The sequence below is a fragment of the Mus musculus genome, chromosome 1 (genome assembly GCF_000001635.26).
Source record: "Mus musculus strain C57BL/6J chromosome 1, GRCm38.p6 C57BL/6J".
In the NCBI taxonomy this organism is placed as follows: Eukaryota; Metazoa; Chordata; class Mammalia; order Rodentia; family Muridae; genus Mus; species Mus musculus.
This window is the reverse complement of record NC_000067.6, coordinates 43,046,648-43,069,894: the sequence shown is the minus strand read 5'-3', so window position 1 is coordinate 43,069,894 and position 23,247 is coordinate 43,046,648. Positions and strand designations below refer to the sequence as shown.

General features: G+C 46.5%; 1 protein-coding gene and 1 long non-coding RNA gene across 10 annotated transcripts in view; one reads left to right on the top strand and one right to left on the bottom strand.

The window, feature by feature from the left end:
- Window positions 1-22,695, top strand: part of Tgfbrap1 (transforming growth factor, beta receptor associated protein 1) — a 51,513-nt gene extending 28,818 nt beyond the window's left edge. For 6 of the 9 annotated variants that reach the window (XM_006496302.4, XM_011238603.3, XM_030243152.1 and 3 more), the window contains 9 exons: window positions 2,267-2,421; window positions 7,296-7,378; window positions 9,674-10,015; window positions 10,740-10,797; window positions 13,140-13,283; window positions 15,230-15,376; window positions 16,325-16,484; window positions 17,904-18,337; window positions 20,060-22,630. In XM_006496302.4, the coding sequence (XP_006496365.1) occupies window positions 2,267-2,421; window positions 7,296-7,378; window positions 9,674-10,015; window positions 10,740-10,797; window positions 13,140-13,283; window positions 15,230-15,376; window positions 16,325-16,484; window positions 17,904-18,337; window positions 20,060-20,236 (1,700 nt within the window). In that variant the 3' untranslated portion in view covers window positions 20,237-22,630. Of the gene's footprint in view, window positions 1-2,266; window positions 2,422-7,295; window positions 7,379-9,673; window positions 10,016-10,739; window positions 10,798-13,139; window positions 13,284-15,229; window positions 15,377-16,324; window positions 16,485-17,903; window positions 18,338-20,059 lie in introns of those variants that run through there. The other 3 variants (NM_001013025.3, NM_001357299.1, XM_017312455.2) reach the window with 2 other exon arrangements.
- Window positions 12,761-15,234, bottom strand: Gm28782. Its single transcript, XR_865397.2, has 2 exons — window positions 13,465-15,234; window positions 12,761-13,010 (listed from the first exon to the last, which is right to left on the bottom strand). It is a non-coding gene; the product is annotated as a predicted gene 28782 (long non-coding RNA).
- Window positions 22,696-23,247: the final 552 nt, after the last annotated feature.

The window sequence follows — 23,247 nt, the reverse complement described above, 5'->3', positions numbered from 1 at the left end:
AGAACCTACACACAAGTTCTTGTTGGTTTTAAATCATCTCTAAATTACTTAAGGCCACGCACAAACTATTTAAGTAGTTGTCACCTTATTTATTGTTTGGACAACTATGACCAAAATATATATATATATACACACACATATATAAATATACATACACACACATACATACATATCTCATGTGCAACTACAGATACAATCACCTCTTTCCCAGGTATTTTTGATTCCCGGTGGGTTGATCCCACAGACTCAGAAGCTGCAGACACAGGGGACTGACTGCATGCTCAGGTTACAAGACTTTGAATATTGAGTGGTTCAAACTAGCACAGGCTTACAGACATGGGGGAGACCAGTGTAGCCTGCCTTACATGGGAGCAGAGGCTCCTTAGAAGAGTAGCTTCTGGAAAGAACCCAGATGCCCCTCAGCAGAGGAATGAATACAGAAAATGTGGTACATTTACACAATGGAGTACTACTCAGCTATTAAAAAGAGTGAATTTCTGAAATTCCTAGGCAAATGGATGGACCTGGTGGGCATCATCCTGAGTGAGGTAACACAATCACAAAGGAACTCACACAATATGTACTCACTGATAAGTGGATATTAGCCCAGAAACTTAGAATACCCAAGATATAAGATACAATTTGCTAAACGCATGAAACTCAAGAAGAACAAAGACCAAAGTGTGGACACTTTGCCCCTTCTTAGAATTGGGAACAAAACACCCATGGAAGGAGTTACAGAGACAAAGTTTGGAGCTGAGATGAAAGGATGGACCATGTAGAGACTGCCATATCCGGGGATCCATTCCATAATCAGCTTCCAAACGCTGACACCATTGCATACACTAGCAAGATTTTATCGAAAGGACCCAGATGTAGCTGTCTCTTGTGAGACTATGCCGGGGCCTAGCAAACACAGAAGTGGATGCTCACAGTCAGCTATTGAATGGATCACAGGGCCCCCAATAGAGGAGCTAGAGAAAGTTGTTCCCAAGGAGCTGGGGGGATCTGCAACCCTATAGGTGGAACAACAATATGAACTAACCAGTACTTACCCGCCCCCCCCCCCCCAGCTCATGTCTCTAGCTGCATATGTATCAGAAGATGGCATAGTCAGCCATCAGCGGAAAAAGAGGCCCATTGGTTGTGCAAACTTTATATGCCTCAGTACAGGGGAATGCCAGGGCCAAGAAGTGGGAGTGGGTGGGGGAACGTGTGGGGGACTTTTGGGATAGCATTGGAAATGTAAATTAAATACCTAATTAAAAAAAAAAAAAAAGAAGAGTAGCTTCGAGCAAATGGCCAGATACTGACAGAAAAGGGAAACCATTTTAATTGGGATGCAGGAGACAGAAGAAAAAAGTTACTACTTCCTGTGAAGAGGGACTGCTGAGTTAAGAGAGGGATCAGAGTTTAATTTGAAGCTTAGTTAAAGGAGCTAATGTGGGCTGCAGTCCTGACTCTTTCACAGACAGAATTCTATAGAGCAGTGGTTCTCAACCTTTGTAAGGCCGTGACCCTGTAATACACAGCTCCTCGGGTTATGGTGACACCCTCCCCCACCATATTTTCATTGCTACTTCATAACTGTAATTTTGCTACTGTTATAAATTGTGATGTGCGTATCCATTTTCTAATGGTCTTAGGTGACCCCATGAAAGGGTTGGTCAACCCCCAAAGGGGTCGGCCCACAGGTTGAGAACTGCTGCTGTAAAGTCTTGGGTACAAGAGCTACAGTGGTGGACAAGGACAGCTGGCGGGATGCTAGGCCAACCAACCAGTAAGTTATCAATCATCAATCAACTGAAGTGGCACATGGATGGAAGGGAAGGTGAAATACTATCTCACAGTCCAAAGCATTGCATTAAATCTTAGTTTGTGCAAACCAGCTTAAGAAGGAAAAGATTTTCAGTGAGGTTTTGATGATGTTCCATGATGGGGCTCTGCATCTTCGCTGGACTCTGCATCATATGTCTCCTCATGGGCTTCCAAATCAATGGGCAGTTTCACGTAGAAAAGGGCATAAAGAGCACATTTTATCCTTTCACAACGTGACATTAAACTTCACCCTTCCCAACAGTTGTCACTCTGGGCGGAAGACAAGGGAGGCATCATACCATCATCCTGTGTGGGATGGTATTGGAAAAGCCGGTGGGAGTGATTAGCAGATCAGATAAGGGCCCAGTGTGAGGAAAGCAGTCGTGTACGGAGGAGGCAATGCTTTTCTCTTCCAACCATGTTAATGTTGTTCTTTTCTTCCCCTCAGGAAGAGTGATTGTTGCCACAAGTAAAGGAGTTTACATCTTGGTTCCATTACCTCTGGAAAAACAAATACAGGATCTGTTAGCAAACCGGAGAGTGGAGGAGGCTTTGGTCTTGGCAAAAGGAGCCCGGAGGAACATTCCAAAGGAGAAATTTCAGGTTGGTAATTACTGGTCACAAGACAGCATGCCTGTAAGCACCAGCATTCAGATTTAACCACGCGCACCGGAGCTCACTCTGCAGAAGGCCAGTGCAGCACTTTGTGCCTGTCCTGTAGTGTTTTTCAACACATCTCATGTTCTGTAAGTTAGGAAGCAAATTACAGAGCAACCAAACAGTTCAACTAAGATTGCGCAGCTGACTGGGGAAGGTCAGCTTGTTAGTTCCTCACTTGGTACACTAGGCTGTATTTGAAATCAACTCCCTTGTGCAGGCTCCTACTCAGAGCAGCTATGAACATGGTTCCTATAAACCGGCAGGCAGATTATTTTAGCCCAACAGATCTCTGATTTTAGAGTATGTATTTGTTGAGGTGGGGTTAAATTAATTTGCACACATGTCATGTCCTCTCTGTAGACAGCAGGGGCCACTTGCATCCAGGATAGCTATAAATGAACAATTATAAATCCAATGTGTATAAATCCAATGTATTTTAGACCTCATGTTACCATGTCACAGCGTCAAAAGGTTGTCCGTCCGTCCTCCCCCCAACCTCCGCCTGCAAAAAGTCAGTTTGTTTGTTTTTATCTCTCATGTGTAGGCAGTGCTTTGCACACAGAGCAGATAAAGCACCTCACCTCAGGAGCCCGGCCACTTCACTCCCTTACAGAACGGCAGTCTTCCAAGTACAGGAGCCACAGGCACAGATCACTGTACCTGGCCAGGAGAAAACGCCAAGTGCACAGGAGAAATGCTAACTTTAAATATTATTTATATAGTAAACATAGTCGTCAGGATCAAGTACATTTCTAAAATTCCTACTTGATCAGATGTGTCATTAAGGGCACTACATATTTGAGAATGCTAAAACATGTTAGCTGAACCTGGAGGCCTAGACCTGTAAAGCTAGTTACTTGGAAGCCTGAGGTAAGGGGACCTCAAGTTCAAGGCCTGCTTGAGGTACAGAGATTGTTCAGTGCCAACCTGGGGATTTAGGGTAACCCTGTCTCAAAATAAAAAGTGACATACCCTTGTCTAGCTTGGGGGAAGCTTTAGGTCCAGTCCCTAGTGCTGCAGAAAGCAACAACAAACAACTAAAACTACGGTGGTGTGTAGACATTTCTATCTCATTTGAGTCAGTCAATCAGATTTTACCTCTGATTGATTGCTATGGCAGAGAAGATATGTTTGGATGCAAGTTGCCTCATAGAGCAAAGGGTAATTAATTGCTGTTCCCAGTGAGTGAAGAGTGCATGTGTCCTCCAGGGTTTGGGAATTTGGAAGGAGAGGTCTGGTAAACAGAGGTCTTATCCCGCTCCTAACTCGCTGCAGTGGCACTAACCTGTCAGTGTTCAGCAGGGGGCAGCAAACTCAAAGGCACAAAGCTCGTGGCTGCTGGTGCTTTCCTTACCTCCCTTGTCCACACAGTGCAGGCAGGGAGGGCGGTGGCAGAGGGAAGAGGGGCTGCCTGGCACTGTGCGGCCATGGCATTGTGTCAGTTGCTGTTAAAGGGCTACCCTGTCTTCTACAAGCACCATGTGTGCTGCACTCAAATCATCCAGCATTTTCTTATTTTGCTTTTTGTCCATCTCTGCTCGTTTTGACAAGAGCAGAGGGCATAGCCAGTCCCTGATGAAATCACATATGAGTTCCTTGCTGTCCAGCCCCTCCTGTGTGTGTGTGTGTGTGTGTGTGTGTGTGTGTGTGTGTGTGTGTGTGTGTGTGTATGTGTGTGCCTGCGCACGCACGCACATGTATGTGTAGTCCCATGCATATGCCAAAATTTCAAAAGAAGCATTGTTGCCCAGGTGAAGTGCTTCATTGACAGGTCCCATCCACTTTTCTGGACACATCTTCCACAGCTCATGTTGCCCTCGTGAAGACTGTGTTCAGCTCATACTTGTCATATAATGAGAGTAAGTGTGCTGGCCCTGGTCTCATCTCCTGTCACAAGAGGGCCATAAGAACCATTTATCCTAGGGCCCTGCCTTCATGACGTCATCCAACCCTACTGCATCCCATACACTACACCTCCAAATTCTCTTTACATGAATTTGGGGGCGGCTGTGTAGACCAATGGAGACTTGTGAAGTTGGTAGTGGTTCTGTCTCTCTCTGAGGATGGTGTAGAGGAGTGTGGGGGAGACAAGGTGACACAAGCCTGGCATTCAAGTCTGGTAGCCTCAGGAAGATGCTGCTGTCACTGATTTCTCTGTAGCAAGCCTGGATATGCCTAAGAATTCTCTCATGGTTGGTGCCTCTTTTTAATCCTTCTGCTACAAGCATGGCTCATATTATTTCTACTTCCAGAAATAGAACTGCATATTGGGCAGAAGAACTCCACATTCTGCTTATTGGTACAAGGTGGCATAGTAAGTCCAGTCATTGGTCAGATGGGAGTTTTCAGAGAAGAAAGATAAAGGCAGACAAAGAGAAGAGATAGGCAGGTTAAGCAGTGTGCTAAAATCAACTCTCCTAAAGGAACTGTTGCTATGCTTGGAGTGCTCCTTAAAACCAAGGTGACTGGGGCAAAGCTCAGTAGAACACTTTCCTAGCATGCACAAGGACTTCTGTTTGATGCCCAGCAACCCAAATGAATTCACACACACACACACACACACACACACACACACACACACCACTGAAAGGCCTCTTAAAGTTATTTGAGAGAACAAGAGGATTCTAAAAAAACAATAGAATGTGTTGATGAGGTCTGGTTTTAGATCATGACTCAACCATTTATTACTTTAGTCACTTTAAAGTAAAAACTTATATATTCTAAATAGAATTTCTCACCTTTAAAATTGGGCCAGTGGATGACAAAAAATGTGGACCAGGGAGTTGTTCAGATTAATAATTCCTAAATAATTAGGAGAAAATTTTCAAACTGATCGTTAGGTAAGTGTACTGGCTAGTTTTGTGTCAACTTGACACAGCTGGAGTTATCACAGAGAAAGGAGCTTCAGTTGAGGAAATGCCTCCATGAGATCCAACTGTAAGGCATTTTCTCAATTAGTGATCAAGGGGGAAAGGCCCCTTGTGGGTGGGACCATCTCTGGGCTGGCAGTCTTGGGTTCTATAAGAGAGCAGTCTGAGCAAGCCAGGGGAGGCAAGCCAGTAAAGAACATCCCTCCATGGCCTCTGCATCAGCTCCTGCTTTCTGACCTGCTTGAGTTCCAGTCCTGACTTCCTTTGGTGATGAACAGCAATATGGAAGTGTAAGCCGAATAAACCCTTTTCTCCCCAACTTGCTTCTTGGTCATGATGTTTGTGCAGGAATAGAAACCCTGATTAAAACAGTAAGTAATGGGATTGTCCTGTATTCAAGGACCTCTTGGCATTCTGGGTTAGAAGAAGAAGAATTAGTATCAAGCAGAGCAGTGAAAACCATCTTCAGTTGGGAGACAGAGTGCCAGGATGAAGATGTTGGCACACATGAGAACAAGCGACAAGATGTGTCCAGTACCCTTTCAGACAAACCTTAACAAAGCTCAGAAATGGCCAGTGGCAGAAGGGAGGGAAGGATGAACTCTCCTGATGTGTGTGTTGTGTGTGTTGGCCTTCTTTGAGGCAGGGTTTCTCTGTGTAGCCCTAGTTGTCCTGGAACTCACTTTGAAGACCAGTCTGGCTTTGAACCAGGAGATCTGGCTGCCTCTGCCTCCTGATTTTTGACATTAAAGGCATGTGCCACTACCACCTAATCTTTATTTTTTCCTAATGACTTATTTATTTACTTTTATTTTATGTGCATTGGTTTTCTGCCTGAGTGTATGCTGTGGGAGAGTGCGAGATCCCCTGGAACTGAAGTTACAGACAGGTGTGAGCTGCCATTTGGGTGCTGGGAATTGAACCCAGGACCTCTGGAAGAGAAGTCAGTGCTCTTAACCACTGAGCCACCTCTCCAGCCCAAGTGTATGTATGTGTTATTATTCTTAGATGTTACAGGAATGGAAGAATCCTGCAGATGAGTTAAGTTGGATTGCAGTGATCCATGTCCAGGCAAGGTGGCAGTTTACTGCAAGAACTTTAGATAGTCTGCTATTAGCTATTAATGTGAGCCAAGTGTCTCCAGGAGATAGGTCACACAACACTACCTCAGCTTTGCTAAGAGGCCCACATATCTATGTAGTACTTATGTTTGACTAGCCTTGTGTATGAGGGATCTATGAGAAATACTCCTGCAAAGTCACTTTCAGAGGAGTAGAATAATAAGCCAGAGCTCCCAAGATCATTGATATCCATCTGAACGACAAGAAGAAGCAGTCATGAAAGCCTGGTGGATTGAGCACAGGGGTGAAGCAGCAATACATTAAGGGTTCATGGAATCAAACCTATGAAGGGGGGGGTGCATATACATGTGTGTGCATATGTTTATGTGCACATACATATGTGTGTGTGTGTGTGTGTGTGCATTCAGCTCCCCTGCTCTGTACAGCACTTCCCTGCATGCATGAGATTCATGGGACTCAAACACTACAAGAAGAAAGATTGCATTTGTGCTGAAGGTATATAGACTGTTTTCTTGGACATTATTCCATAAATTTCATAGTATAAGAACTGTTTATATTAGACTTACATATTTCTAGGTATTACAGGTAATCTAGACATGACTTAAAACATGTATGTAGATTCTAAGGGATACAATGCTATTTTATATAAAGGACTTGAGCATATATGCTGATATCTGTGGGGCCCTGGAACCAGTGCCTTTCCACTACTGAGGGATAACTACATAGATTTAAGTATTTTTTTTAAACTAGTAGCTTCTTATCTCTGTGGATGCCATCAGTCAGGATGCGGATGACAGTGCAGCCTACCCCTCTGGTGATGGTTTAAGGTGTCTCCCGGAGATGATTGATTCTTATTCCCTTGCAGGTAATGTACAGGAGGATTCTGCAGCAGGCAGGCTTTATACAGTTTGCACAACTCCAGTTCCTGGAAGCCAAAGAGCTCTTCAGGTAATTTGAAGTGTTGGTAGCAGGACTGTCACTCAGTGGGAACCTCCTGGGAACCTTTGTCCTCTGTGCAGTTTCAAGGGAGAATTATGGGAAGGCTAGATGGATATTTGAGTAGGAATGATAGGGCTGTTTGTAATAGTTCACACATTTCTAGGTAGTTCCTGGTCTCCACCATCAGCCTTAGTATGCCCACTGTCCCAACTCCTGAGTTGAAAGTCTGACAAAGGTCCTTGAAGGTAGTAGGGCTGCTAAGCCAGGACAGTAGTGTTCCTGAGTGGGGTTGTTATGTGTGGATTCTGAGGAATATTTATTCTTGCTATCTACTTTCCAGAGATTTCACTGGAAGCTGAGTTTAGAGAAAGCAAGGGCTTTTGGGAAGACCTATAAAAACTTTGAATCATATATAGACTTTCTAGATGGTATATGCCCGGTTGGCATACTCAGGAAGTGAATCTGTCTTTAGGAAGACAGCCTCCTGCCATTCTGACTGATTCTCCTGTGGGCCCTCCCAGGCATCCCTTTTCTCTGTTGTCTTCTCTCCTTTTCAGTTGCCCATTTGCATTCTCATAGTCTGTCCTGCTCTTCGTTTTCCTTATCCATCTATGTAGGAACCACACCCTCATCATTACACTTGCCCTTGTATCTGTACTTTACTGGTGAGTGGGTTCCTGGGACCATGGCTACTCAGCATCCTCTGGGGAAATGGGGTTGCACCTGCTAGGCTGTGGTCTAGAGATTTCTAGCAAACAACATACATAGAGAGCTCTGTACAGAGCCTGTACAACCCAGGGAACTTAGCAGGATGCTCTCTGCTAGGCTCTTCTGCCCTTCCTTGAGGATGGTTGCTTATGTCTCAAGGATGTGCTGAAACACACAGCAGAGTTGATGTCTTCCTCTGTCACAAAAATGGGGTGTATGGAACAGGTCTCTGAGGGAGGAAGCCATTTCTTGAGCTTCCTCCCAGTAGTACTTTTAACTATGCCAGTCCAGGTGCTGCCACTGTCTGGTCCTCTAAAGACTGGCGGTCTTCAATTTAAGTAGAGTCCTTGCTCAGTCACACCTCAGCAAATCTTGTTTTGTCCTGACAGTGTCATTGCCCTTGAGTTTCACATCATAGGTGCTGCCAGTACATACTGTGGTCAGTCTAAGATGAATACCCATGAATATGTGCCTGGAAAGTCCCCCACTGTGGTGAGAGAGCTGAAGCTGGGCCAGTCTGTCTTTAGGACGAGGTTCTTAGGCCTCCATATTAGTCTCTCAACAGCACAGCAGTACGCTGGTGACTGCTCACTCGCCTTGTCACAGAGTCACTGAGAGCCGATGTCTGGGTAAGGAGCTTCTCAGACAGCAGTGATTGCCTTTGACCTTCTTGTTCCTGTGCTGGGCCCTGACTTCAGACTCCACCCCGTAACTGTGCCAGAGGCTGTACTCCTAGCTCATCATGCTTGGCATCTGTGAGAAAGCCCACGTATTGTTGTTCATGTATGGAACCCAAGCTGCGTGTCTTCTGGAGGTTCTCAGTCTGTCTTCATACCATTTAGCCAACTTGGTCAAAGTATTAGAATGAAGGTCACAAGGGCATCAGAGGGGCAGTGCTTCTGAAGAGCCCTTCAAGCTTGGAAGGGACCCCTCCCGTCCAGTGCGGGGACTATTCTGGCCAGTAAGCACTGCATGGCGAGGACTCTTCCTTCAACAGGTTCACCCTGGAGTGAGCAGTGAGCAGAACTTTCCTGTCTCAGGAGCCCTCCTGTAGCCCTCAGTGTCTTAACCCCGACACTCTTGGCTCTTAGGCCTGATGGTTCTTTATTGTGAGTGTGTTGGGGCAGGGCTGTCTGGCATATTGTAGTGCGTTCATCCCTAGATTGTGCCTACTAGATGTTAGTAATAGCACGGCCCAAGGTAGGAGAAAGTCTCTTATTCAAGTACCACTGAATATTTGGGATTCAGCATCAGGAAGATGCTGTTTGTCCTGCCTCAGATTGATGCCACTTTGTTCTTGGCATAGTTCGGTCTTGCCTGAGGAATCCCAGGGCTGCCTGGGTTTCCCTCACAGTGCAGGTGTCTTGATGTTGCACTCACCAGTCATCTGTACATGTTCCTCACCCTTGTCTCCTCTGCTCCTTTTGGAACCATGTTTGGTAGTGTTTCATTGGTAGTAGCAGATTAGGATGCTCGCTTGGCCACATTCACACCCATTAACATGTGCCTCCAGGCACTGCCCTCCAGTGTTGTTAGTGTGCCTATGTGTACTCTCTCTCTCTCTTTGCTTCATTTAGTTTGACACTGTAATTGCAGAAGCAGCCAGCTGGATGTCCGGGAGCTGATCTCTCTCTACCCCTTTCTGCTGCCCACCTCCTCCTCCTTCACCCGCTCTCACCCTCCTCTTCATGAGTACGCAGACCTGAACCAGCTGACCCAAGGTGACCAGGAGAAGATGGCCAAGTGCAAGCGCTTCCTCATGAGCTACCTGAATGAAATCCGCAGCACAGAGGTAGCTAATGGCTACAAGGAAGACATCGACACGGCCTTGCTCAAGCTGTATGCAGAGGCTGACCACGACAGCCTCCTGGACCTCTTGGTCACTGAGAATTTCTGCTTGCTGACAGACAGTGCTGCCTGGCTGGAGAAGCACAAAAAGTGAGTGTTCTCAGCCCCATGTGGTTAGGCTTTCACTCCAGCCCTCTTGCACCCCATGAGGCCCCTTGAGGAGATGCTGTGAGACTCACTCAGCCAGCATTGGGTTTGGATGAGAAATCAAGATCACCAAGAAGTCCTTGTGGCAATGGGCAGCAAACAGTCCTCAGATGACGATGTCCTCCTGATCTAAAGGGCCTCAGAGAGAGTCACTCTCGTCCTCCTCCTTCATGTTGGAAAGTGCAACATGAATTACTGTGAGCTTGGTTAGTAGTGTTGTCAGACCAGGACAAGCTTGGAAGATGAGACTTGGTAGTAATAATGCAGTTGAGTCACTCATAGCCAAGGTGAACGGCATCTGAGTAAAGAGCTGAGCCTTCTTGACCTTGTTGATCAAGCTCCCTTAGGTCACAGTGTTTTGGTGGATTTCAGGTTTCAGATTTCAGATTAGGGCTGCTCAGCCTGTTTGGTTTCAAATCCAGTGCACACCGACACCTGGTGGTGGTGACTCAGGATGCTCTATCTATAAGAAGTTGTGAAATGTGCCCAGAGATTTAAAAGGGAAGGTTTCAACTGACACTTCAATATATTGAGCTGTGTCTCTCTAAGGAGGCCTGACCTCTCCAAGAGCCACCTCCTGAGGAAGACATGGGCAGAGCGTGAGCGGTGTGTGTCCCAGGCCATACAGCACATCCTTGGTCATCATTTCCACCCTTTTCTCTTCCAGGTACTTTGCACTGGGGCTGCTCTATCATTACAACAAACAAGATGCCTCTGCGGTTCAGGTGAGTTGACTAGTGGCTTGGTACATAAAAGCACCAACTGTTCAGCTTGATCCCCGCCTCTGAACCTCATAACCCGTTGTGTCAGCAGAACCAACTTTTGAAAATTAGTCTCGGACTCCATATATACCGAGGCATTTACACTACCATGTTTACACATATTTTGGGTCAGTAACCTATAATTTTGTGTTTCTTTTTAAAAACCCATTAATCCATAGAAAGCACTTTTACCTGATCTGGTCTTTTCTGCAGAGAACGAATATAATAGTGTTTTCAAAAGTGAACTCTCTGGGAAGTGTTGACTTTAAGTCCCAATATTTGTTCTTACAAAAAGGCCAAGAAGTGATTTCTTTAATTCTCTTTAAAGAGCATTATCAAGATTGAGTTTGTGAAAATTGAAATGAAAACAAGGTTGATTTTCTTTTAAAGAATCGAAAGGGGGCCTGGAGCTAAGAGCGGTTGCTGCTCTACTCTAGTCCACTCCTGCATCCGTCCTGGGAGGCTCACACCCTCATAACTCCAGATTGATTCTAGGGATTGGCCCCTCTTCTAGCCTTCATGGGCACTATACACATATGGCATACGCATACATGGGCACATACATACACATAAGCATATATATATATATTTAGAAAATTAGCTGACACTTAGTAACTATACACCTTTCTTGGCAAGGGATTCAGTCACAGTCATTGGGATCCTAACAACTTCTTAGATGTTCACTGTCTCTCTGTGCTGGGGAACTTAGAGCTCATCTGTTTAGTGCCTTTATTCACCCCAGTGAGCCACAGAACACTAGGGATCATTTCTCTAACTGTATTTTAGTAACCTGTGTCTAGCATCCCTCTGCCCCCAAATTCCACCACCCTTCTTAAGTGCTAATATCCACTGCTTTTCTCTGATTTTACAAAATTTGCTTGAATTAGCTTGGATGTGATATTTTTGCTGAGCCAGCAGGCATATGACATTACCTTAGAAACTCAGGGTGGCAGGTGGCAGGTAGCAATTGTGTTATAGTTTCTGCTGTTAGTAACAGCAACTGTTGCTAGTGAGCTGGGTAGTTGCTTCCCTTATGGCACCAGGACAGAGCCAGTGCTGAGCAAGCTCATGCTCCTGCCCTAGGGAGGAGTGAGGTGAAGGCCGGCAGGGATGCTGAGTCTGAACTGAGTGGCATCGATTTGTTAGCCTTGTCTCTTGGCCTGCACCTTACAGCTTTCCATTGATCTTTGCAGTATCTTCTCACACCCTGGGGGATGCTCTCCTCTCTGCCCTGTTACCTCTCAGACTGCATTGGGTGCTAGCTTCCTGTGAGCCTCTTGTGTAACATCAGCTCCCTCCCTGTCTTTGTCCATGCCTTGTTGAGTTTAGTCTGCAGCCTCTTTGCTAAAGCACCACAAGAGCATAATTTCAGAGTGAAGAAAACACTCTGTGATGAGTTTCCATCAACACATGCCTCAAGGCCAAGAGCAGGCTTGGATATGGTAGACAGAATGTTGATTTCTTTAAGACATAGTAGTGGCATCTTTAGAATTACTGCATGCACGTTGTAATGCTATTAGCACAGCTGTGGAGAAAGATTTGCATACTTGAATCATATGGAGCACATCTTCAGGAGAGGTGAAAATTCCATTTAAAAAAAAATCAACACTTTTCAGTGGACCTTTGATTCAATTATTTAACCGGTGAATTCAGTTCTGAAGAAAACAAGAATGCACTGAGCATTCTAATCAGCTTTAGTTGGGGGATCACCACCATATTGCAGGTTATTTTAGATTTTGAATTATTTACATTTACAAAAGGAAGTGTCTTGGACATAAGACCCAAGTGTAAACTAAATTTCACTTGTGTCTTACACAAATAGCATGAAAATAATTTGTATAAGCCTGTGCTCAAAATCAAGTTTGATGGTATGGAATTTTCCACATCTAGCATCATCTCAAATTTTGAAAAATTAGATTTTGGCACATTTGGGTTTTCTGATTTATTTCTTAAAAATATTATAACAGAGTTTAGAATTTATAGCTCTCTTTACTATATCAGTCTTTATTCAAAATGCTCAGGGTCTGAGTTGTCTTAGGTTTTTGAGCTTTTCAGATTTTGAAGTAGTGCATGGGAAGCTAGAGGTACCCCAGTCAGCTACCCAGCGATCCAGGCCGCACTGTCAGCATGCTTGTGAATGCTCAGCTTATAGATTTTCATGTGAGGGATGTTTCATCCTGTGTGATTTGAAAATAATGAGAGACCAAGTAAGAAAACAAACATTTTCTCAGCGAATTCTACATAATACATAATGTTCTAGCTCTACATTTTTTTTTTTGTTGTTGTTGTTTTTTATTTCTTCTCAGTTGTGGGTGAACATTGTGAATGGGGACATCCAGGACTCTACACGCTCGGACCTGTATGAATACATCGTTGATTTCCTTACCTACTGCCTAGACCAAGAGCTGGTGTGGACCCATGCTGACTGGCTGCTGCAGAAAAGTGAGGAGGTTTGTGTTCATAAATGCATTCTCTTAGGAATGGCTGCTAGAAAGACACCAACGCCCCCCTCAACTTTAGGTGGAGGGGCAAAAAGCCACATTCGTCCTCCTCCTGTTTACGCTGTCCCCTTTTGAATGCCGTCCTTTGAGCATAAGCACGTGGCACAGTCTGCTTCTGCAGAGGCCTCACCTTCTCACGCCGCTGGTGTTCAGGAAGTGCTCTTACAGTTCTCTCTGCACTTGTCAGGGAACAAGTCTGCATTTTGTTCTCTGGGATGCATGCAGGTTCTTACTCTACACAGGCTGGTCTTCTGCAAGAAGTGGCTCAGATCTGGGCCACATCAGGAAGACCATTGTCCTCTTCTGTTTCTAAGAGGCTGTGGACTTGGAGGTGTCAAGTGTCGTGTACATGGCCTGGCTCATCTTGGAGGCTGAGACAAGACAATAGTGAAAAAGCAGCTGTTGGCTCTTGGCTCTACAGTAGCAGTTCTCAGCTTTCCTAATGCTGTGACCCTTTAATACAGTTCTCCATGTCATGGTGACCCCCAACTATAAAATTACTTCATGGCTACTTCACAACTGTAATTTTGCTACTGTTATGAATAATAATGTAGATTCTGATATTCAGGATGTCTGATATGCAGCTCCCCCAAAGGGATCACGACTCAAAGGCAGCATGCTCAGGACAGAGGGACAGAGACCTTAAAAGGCTCACGAGTTACTGAGACTAAGGCAGCAAGCATAGAAGATCCATTTTCTTGGCTTCCCTTGCAGAGACAAGATCAGACCCTAAGTCAGGGCAGGACAGAGCAGATTCCCGCTGTCTACTCCACTTCCTAGCTAGGTCAGAGCCCCTATTCCTTCCATATTGAAACATTTTAAGATTACATTTATGCATTCGTTTGTGTGTATTTGTGCACATACATGTATATACATGTGCCATGCTGTATGGTGGTCAGAGGACAGCTGAAGTCTCACTTTCTACTGTGTGTATCTCAGGAATTGAACTCAGATAGTCAAGCTTGGCAGGAAGGACCTTTACCTGCTAAGCCTGCTCACTGGCCTCTCCATTCATCCTTTATGTCTGTGTTTGCCTGTAGAATGCACCTGCACATGGTCCTGTGGTGATCCTTTCCCATTGCAGAGCAATCACAGCCAAACACACAGAGATTATTCTGTGTGTCACATGTTGGCCCTCCACTTGACCTCTGTCATCTCTTGAAGAGTGTGGTTCACAGATGGGGCTAACAGACTCTTTCAAGGTCTTGTAGTCAAGCAAAGCTGAGACACAATCCAGACCTGTAGCTGTGCCGTGTGTCTCATGTTTGGGGTTCACAGGGTATGTATACATATACACATGTGAGCAAGCAGTAGTACACATTTTAGTGCCCAGGGGAACCCAACAAGGTCTAATGGTCTTAGTATTTCCTCAGAAGGGAAAATTGATCCAGGGTGCTCCTTATGGCAGCATCGGAAGGCAGCCTGGAAGGTTCAGATGGCAAATTAGCCAAGCACAGTAAATAATCTACTAGCCAGACAATGTGTTCAGAGAACCAAGAGCTCACTGTGAGTTTTCATACTTTCTGGATTTTCCCACTTAATCTTTGCAAGAAAAAGTCTCTATTTGGGATAATCTTAACAGTGCTAGTGTTTGTTGCACGGCTGTCAAAGCCTCTTACCAGTGACTGCTCTATTTGTTAGTTTCCAGCCATCTTAGAAGAAATCCTAGCAGTGTGTGGGGAGGGTTACTTAGCACCACTTTCCTGTCTATGGTGTACGCTTTGTTTGGTCTTTCTTGCTGGACTGTTTTCTCCATATTTTTGAGGTAAGTTTGGCATATGAGAAGTGGTACCTGCTTATCATCAGCGTATCCTGCATGATGGTTTTAGCCAAGCCATGACTGTTAAATGACCAAAAGAAAGATGAAGAAAACTGAATTGCTGCTCTTTCTGCAGATTGGAGTTCAAATTTTCACCAAGAGACCTTTGGACGAGCAGCAGCAGACTAGTTTTAATCCAGACAACATTATTAGTTCCCTTAAGAAATACCCTAAAGCCCTGGTTAAGTATCTGGAACATCTCGTGATCGACAGGAGATTGCAGGTGAGCTCCAGCCTAGACTAAGGTCTGTGGCTGCAATGTCACTAACAGCTTAGGAGAGGAAACCTGGCTGTTGCTTCCTGATCTCTCAGTCTGTGCTTGTTGGTCATCTGAGGGAATGTGAGCCTTTGTGAAAGAGACCCAGAGGGAGTAGAAGTAGATGCTATATTTTGCATCTCAACTCCACTCCACTTTTCTTTTCTCTTTGTTGTTATCCTCACAGGAAGTGGGAGAAGCCATGTCATTTATAGAATACCTAAAGCCTTTGCCTCTGAGGTGTCCCCAACATGTGCTAATCATCTTTCCATCATTATGATAAAATACCCGAGGCAATTAACTTGTGAAGAGCAGAGGGCAGTCTTTCAATCTGTGACAGGTTTTTACTGAGACTAAGGCAGCAAGCATAGAAGATCGATTTTCTTGGCTTCCCTTGCAGAGACAAGATCGGACCCTAAGTCAGGGCAGGACAGAGCAGATTCCCGCTGTCTACCCCACTTCCTAGCTAGGTCAGAGCCCCTATTCCTTCCATATTGAAACATTTTAAGATTACATTTATGCATTCATTTGTGTGTGTTTGTGCACATACATGTATATACATGTGCCATGCTGTAATTCTTCTTTATTAGATTTCTTAGCAGAAAAAGGCAGTGTTGTGCCCAGGAAGTGAAGAGGGCAGGGCAGGGGGTTGAGGTTCCACCTCCTCTGCTATGGTCCCACTCCTTCCCATTGACCAATATCCCTTCCAGGCTCCACCCTCACCCCCAGTAGCTGGACTTTAACACATGGGCCTCGGGGACACCTTTAGCATCCAGACTATAGCAGCATGGACTATGTGTTGGTGTTCCTGGGAAGTTTCCAGTCCCCTGAGGGTATCCTGTGCACTGTGTTCAAGAATCTGCCACAGCCTCCCTCATGTAAACACGATGTCTGGTGCATCCCTGATTCCTACAGAAAGAAGAGTACCACACCCACCTTGCCATCCTCTACCTGGAGGAAGTGCTGCGGCAGAGGGTATCCACTGGGGGCAAAGATGTAGAAGCCACTGAGACACAGGCCAAACTCCGGAGACTACTCCAGAAGTCTGACTTGTACCGCGTCCACTTGTTGAAAGGTGAGGATAAACTTGGCATACCAGTGAGAGACTTCGGTAGGACTGGGGCAGGGAGCCTTTGGCCCCAGAGTGCAATGTTTGGGTCCTGTAGGTTGATTCCTTGAGCCCCTTTCCTCAGAGCTATCCTGATGGGTTTTGATTTGAGCTATAAAACTCCATCAGTCACGATTCATCTTCTAATGACGTTGGTACTTTCCTCCCTGGGGGTGGCACCTGGACCCCCAAGGTCACCAGATCTGCTATGTTCTAGCCCTTTAAGAGAAATGTCATCGTCTGAGCATAGAATCTGTGTAGCTCCCATCTCCTTTTTACCTCTGTCTGTGCCTTAATATGGCAGCCTCTTAGTAATTATTTGCTGGCATTTACTGTAGGAGAAGGGTGGTGCTTGTGTGCTGTGGCATCTGTACCTGCTGCTGCACTTGTCACAGGCAACAGCCAGCTCTTCCCCCACTAAGCCCACCCCCCAGGCTGGCATCACACCTGAGGAGCAGCCCATGGTGGCCGAGCCTCAGACACCAGTGCCTGTCATTTCATATTAACCTTGGCCCTGAACTGAGAGATGTCCTGGAAATATCCCATTGCAGGTTATTGTCCCCTATTTCACAGCCCACAGGAGAGCAAAGTGACCTGGGCAGTAAGACTCAGCCTATCAGCCCACTAAGGGTGAGCCTTGATAAGGACTGACACTGCCCCTGGGCTGTGCCATTTTCTGGAAGCCTAACTACAGGGGTAACAAAAGAAAAGTTTTTATTTCTGTCCCAGAAACTCATTAGATAATACCAAAAGGGTTTTTTTTTAAATACCTTGAACCCATGTTCCCCTCAGTGAAGCATGTTTTAAATTGGTATAAAGGGGTTGAGCATAACTTTTATGGTAAAGTGAATATTTGCATTTTATCCATAGATTCTGCATCTGCATATCCAACCAACTGTGACTTGAAAATATCTGGCATAAATATCATAGCATTACTGTTAGCCATATTTCACTGTATCCCAAATCTTCCAGAGGTGATCTCAAGTATACAGTGTTACTTGAAAACACTACAGGGGATTTGGGGGCCTTTCCAGGAGGATCTTGATTCTAGTCCTCCTGAAGACACAGGGACAGTTGTTCCCCTGTGTGTTAGTCATAAGATTCTGTACTGGGAAGGCGGAGTAATGGTATTGTGACTGCAGGCTGGGAGCCAGGGCTCTGGGGATGCTTAACTAGGGCTCACCAGAGACCAGACTCACCTGTTTCCTGAACAACTCTGAGTCACCAGGGGAAAATCCAAGGAGCCACCTCCCTCAGTCATCTAGGTGGCAGTATTTAGCAGTGTCTAGGTAACCAGAGAGCCTGCTTTTGCTAAGGCTGCAGGGACATGCAGGTGAGCTCAGCCAGCTAGCCCAGTCTATTACTGAGTGCCAATTTGTCTGACAGAGAAAGTCCAGGGTGCCGGCCTGCCCATGGAAAGTGCCATCCTCCACGGGAAGCTGGGCGAGCACGAGAAGGCCCTGCACATCCTGGTGCACGAGATGGGGGACTTCTCTGCAGCTGAGGACTACTGCCTGTGGAGCTCCGAGGGTCAGGGTGCAGCCTGCCGTCAGCGCCTCTTCCACACGTTGCTCGCCATGTACCTCCGTGCAGGCCCCTCTGCCCAGGATCTGACAGTGGCCGCTGTGGACTTGCTGAACCATCATGCCAGGGAATTTGATGTCACCCAGGTCCTACAGCTGCTGCCAGACACCTGGTCCGTGCAGCTTCTCTGCCCATTCCTCATGGGGGCTATGAGGGACAGTATCCATGCCAGGAGGACCACACAGGTGGCCCTTGGCCTGGCCAAATCAGAAAACCTGATTTACATGTATGATAAGGTGAGTACCTACCCTTTGTGCCTCTGCCAGCCCATGTTGCATGGGAGGTAAGCTTTTAAACTATGGAAAATTGGTCTTGGCCAGTTTTTATTTCCACTCTACAAGTATTGATTGTTCCTACCAAGATGCAGAGATCTGTGTGGGCAGAGGCAGGGGCAGAGGATGGTCTTGCGGGTAGCGTTAGTGAGGCGCTTTTCCCTTTGGAAATCATGCTAATCATGACAGTGTGGAGAAGCTGGATGTAGTCAGCACTGTCATCCCAGCACGTGGGAGGCTGGGGCAGGAGATGGTCAGGAACTGAAGGACAACCCCAGGGCCATAGTAAGTTTCAAACCAGTGCAAGACCCTGTCTCAGACAAACAAAACCAGGGGAGCATGGTAGGGAAAGCTGAGGGAGGTGAGCAGGGGTGGAGTGCACACACCCCTGACACATTCTTCACCCAGCTTGAGTATTTAATAGCATTATGTGTGGTCTTCTGGTGCCATGTCCTTTGCCCAGGGGAGAAAACTGTGGCTTGTGATAGTCACAAGGAAGAGCTGAGAAGTATCTCATCTCCCAGGCCAGTTCAGAAACCCACAGATTTCCATTTCTGCCCCAAATGGCTGTCTGGATGAGGAGGAATCATGTTCTTCTACACATAGGCCTCCCCAGCCCCCTGTGGCCTGGGACACACAGTCTCCCTCTCTCTGGTCTTCCCACTTCCTTGCTGCTTCCCAGCTTATATCTGGCCTTGCCTGCCTGCCACGGAGCACGTTGTCTTAGTTCCTGTCCTGGACACATGCTGACTCCACCACCAGGAGTATTCTACCTTTTCCTTGAGCATTTAGCCTGCCTGTTTTGTTTTGTTTCATTTTGTGTCTTTTGCTTACCCACATCCCTTGTGTATACACTGACAGCTTCCTTTCTTCCTTTTGGGAGTTTTAATTCCCTTTCCTTAGTACCAGCGCTGGCATGCTGCAGGGCTGCATGTTGCAGATACTAGTTCATGCAGGAGAATTCATGCTTGCTGCTTGCTCCTGTCAGTGGACTGACAGAGAGAGCATATAGAGAAGCCTCAACTTTTGCAATTCTAGTTCTAATTTTCATTGTAGGACCAATAGTGCTGTTTCTTATGACTTCTGAAAAACGAAGTTGTGATGCTTGGAATGTGCCACTAGTCAACTGAGTGACTGTGACCAAATCTCCAATCTGGGTCCTGCTTTTTATTTGCAAATGAGGGTCTTACTCGATCCCACTCAACTCTGATAGCAGTGACTTTGTGACAGTCTGGGGTTAAAACAGTCAATGCTTTGAGAGGGCTGAAAGGATAAGTTTATATAGAAATTTCCAGACACACAGTGGTTGCTTTAAGAACCACTCCTGGGGCTGGAGAGAGTGCTTACTGCTTTTGCGAGACCTGGGTTCAGTTCCTAGCACCCGCATGGTGACTCACAACTCTAGTTACAGAGCTCTGATGCCCTTTTCTTGCCTCTGCAGACTTGTGATGCACATAAACTCATGCAGGCGCACACATACATAAAAATGAATACATCTTTAAACGTAAAAGGAAAGCACCTCTGCCGCCCCCTCTCTCTGCTCCTTAAGAAAGGTTCTCTTTATTTCTGTCTCTCGTGCCCTGGGTCCAGGTGACGGGGAACAGTCCTCTCAGCAGCCATAGTCCGCAGCAGAGTGTGTACCTACCCTGACCTGGCCACCTCCTCCCTCTTGCTTTCTCTTTGCAGATGAAGCTGAAGGGCAATGCAGTCCGGCTCTCAGAACGAGAGCTTTGCCAGCTCTGCCAGAACCCTTTCGGTGAACCTGTGTTTGTCAGATACCCAAATGGAGGGCTTGTGCACACCCACTGTGCCGCCAGCAGACACACGGCCCCCAGCTCGCCCAGCCCTGGCACTCGGACTTGAAACGTGTGGTTTCAGGCTGCAAAGGGGAGTCTGAGTTCTTTTCCAAACCTGTTTTTTGTGTGAGCCAGAACAAAGGGGAGGCATCTGGGTGCCAGGAAGATGCTATCCCTGGGAAACAAGGGCACTGACTGCTGATTGTTCTTTGTGTGGATGTAAATGGAAAAGGCCTGAACACCCTCCCTCCCCACCCAGGACAGTGACAGGCCAGAGTCTCCCTGTCCAGGAGGCTACAGTCATCCAAAGCACAAGCCAACTTAGAAGAGCAGGCAGTTTAGCCTGGGGGATCCAGACACAGTGGGGCCTGGAAATGGGGTCTGCCTGTGTCTAGGGTGCAGAGCTGAGCTGGGCACCTTGCCTTTGAGGTGGTGTGCTCTTCACATAGTCTTCACATCTGCCCCTAAAGTGGACATAGCTTCTGTTCTTCCCATCCAGCTGTCAACCTCTGAAACCCTCTGCCTCATTTCCTTAAGCACTCACTTGGTATAAAGTCCTATGCTTCTGGCTGCCTAGCACATGGAAATCTGTTTAGAAAGGGAGAAAGCTTGAAGTAGATGGGACGGTGAAATGATTCAGTGGGCAAAGGCACTTGCCACCAAGCCTGACAACCTGAATTCAATCCCCAGAACATGCACGCACGCGCACACATGCACACACACACACACGTGCACACACACGTGTGCGCGCACAGTGGGGAAAAGAGGAGAGGTCTAAGTGGGGAGCTGCTTTGCCTGTCCTGAAGACTGCAACAGAAAAGAGACCCAGGTTTATGAGGGCCCAGAAGCAGGTTTCTTTTCATCTACTTCCTGACTGGAAACGCCTCGACGGACATACACAACTCAGTGTTTTTATTTGAATTCATATCATCTTCGTAATTTTCTCATTTGGAATTTCTTCAGTTGTACTCATTACAGATATCTCTTTCCTCATTAAAATGTACCTCCTACTGAATACTTGGGAAATTCAAAGGGAAATGTGATCAGTAAACCAGTGAGCCTTCCAGGAGAGGCTCACACTGGCCTCTGCCCTGTAGCCCTGTAGCCTGTAGCTGGCAGCTGGGAGAGCGGCTTTTCCCTGTTCTGCCCACAGGTGTTTCTGTAGGATCTTAGGAGGCCAGGCCACCTTATCTGCCAGCACTTTCCATGCCTGCCCAGAGCTTTCCTGAACCCTCAGAGGAAAGGTCTCATCTGTGACCAACTGGACTTGGTATCTGTCATTGTCACAGACAAACTGCAGCTCTTGCCATTTCCCTGCTCTCTTTGAAGTCTCAGAGCCACCCCCAGGGTGGTGACTCTATGAGAACCTCAGGGCAGACAGCACAGCCTCTACCAGGATGCTTGGAAAAGAAGCATCATCTCCCGGGCTGCCGGGGCGGCCCCAGAACACACCCCACCCAGCCCATCTGCCAGACCCTGCCCACCCCCATTCCCTGTCCATTCTTGACAAAAGGATCTCTGCACTTACAATGATTGGTGTATTTCTTGTCCCTTTGGGATTCCCAGTAAGCCAGGGAGTAGAAGCGTCTTGAGTGTTCAGAGGACTGCGCCCCTTTCCCTACACGTGTTGAGTGTCTGAGAATAAATGATGAAGTCTCCTTGCAGCTCCGCTGTGTCCCAAGGATGACTGAGAACACTTCTCACTGCATCTCATTACAGCCCATGAATTGGCGGTTTCATCTGAAAGCGCTGTTTTTCATGCGCAGAACGGGTGCAGTCTCAGAAAGGACTTGTGACTGCTCACTCCTAATGTGGGGGACTCTAGTCTCTGAGTATTGATCTATAAAGAGCAGCCCAGCCGCCCCACCACCACCACCACCAAATCCTTTAAAGCAAACACTTATATAAGGCGGAGAATCACCTCACATGTTACAAACTATTACTTCCTTACCTTCTTCACACTCTCCCAGGGGCAATTTCACAAATCCCATTTTTAAGATGAATATATAACATAGTTTGTCACAGCCCTGCTCTTTTGTGACTGTCCCCTGGGTAGCACAACAGCTCTGTAAAACCATCCTAGCTGGAGCAACACTGGCTGAGCTTGGGTCACATTCGTATCTGGAAGGGAGCAGGAATGTTCAGTTTTGGGAATTGTCTATCTGCTGTTGCTTACCTGTGTTAATGTAGGCCTGTCACCTTGGCTGTGGGCACTGGGTTTGAACACAGAGCTGAGAGAGAGAGGCTCCTGTGAGCCATGCTTGACACTCCTGGAGCACAGAGAAATGGGTCACACTGTCACACGGCACCTGTTGCACAACTGGGGCAGTCCTTGCTTCCTGCTTGCTATCCCACAGGAATCTGTCCTCCTAGCTTCCTTTGCCTCTTAACGAGTCCCAAATCCACAAGATGTACAAATGTAAACTTGTTGATTTTATTAAAATTCTTCTAATTCTTTGTCCTTTTCTTGGGTCATTTTTTTTTTTTAAATAAACACTACATTGCTGAAGTACTGGTTTCCACAGATACTGCCTCACTCTAAGGTCCTCTGGAATCCAGCTGTACTCTGATTTTCCCTGTGCCCATGGATGTGCTGGTGGCAGCTGCAGCTGCCCCTTGGGCTCTTCTACAACTTGGCTGGATTTTAAACTCTACCTCAGCATTTATCTTCAGCTTATTCTTAGGGCACTCCTGTATACGCCATGCCTTCAGATGAACAAGGCACTGAGGCCTTGTGAACGAAGATATTCTGGGTGACAACTCATTGTCCTTGGAGCCAAATGCTCCAAGCTGTATGCTCCTGCATTCCAAATCCTGAACACATTCCAGAAATATAAACAGACCTTTCTACTTTCTTGGGGTGAAGAGATGCTTCACTGGGTAGGAGTGCTTGCTGCAAAGCATGAATGAGAACCTGATTCACAATCCCAGAACCCATGTTGAAAACCACGAGAAGTTGGCCTAGAAGCCCAGAGATATAGAGGGCAGAGACAACATTGCTCCAGGTTCGATGAGAGGCCCTGTCTGCAAGGATATTAAGAAGGAAAGTCAGAACTGGACACATGAGATCATCCTCGT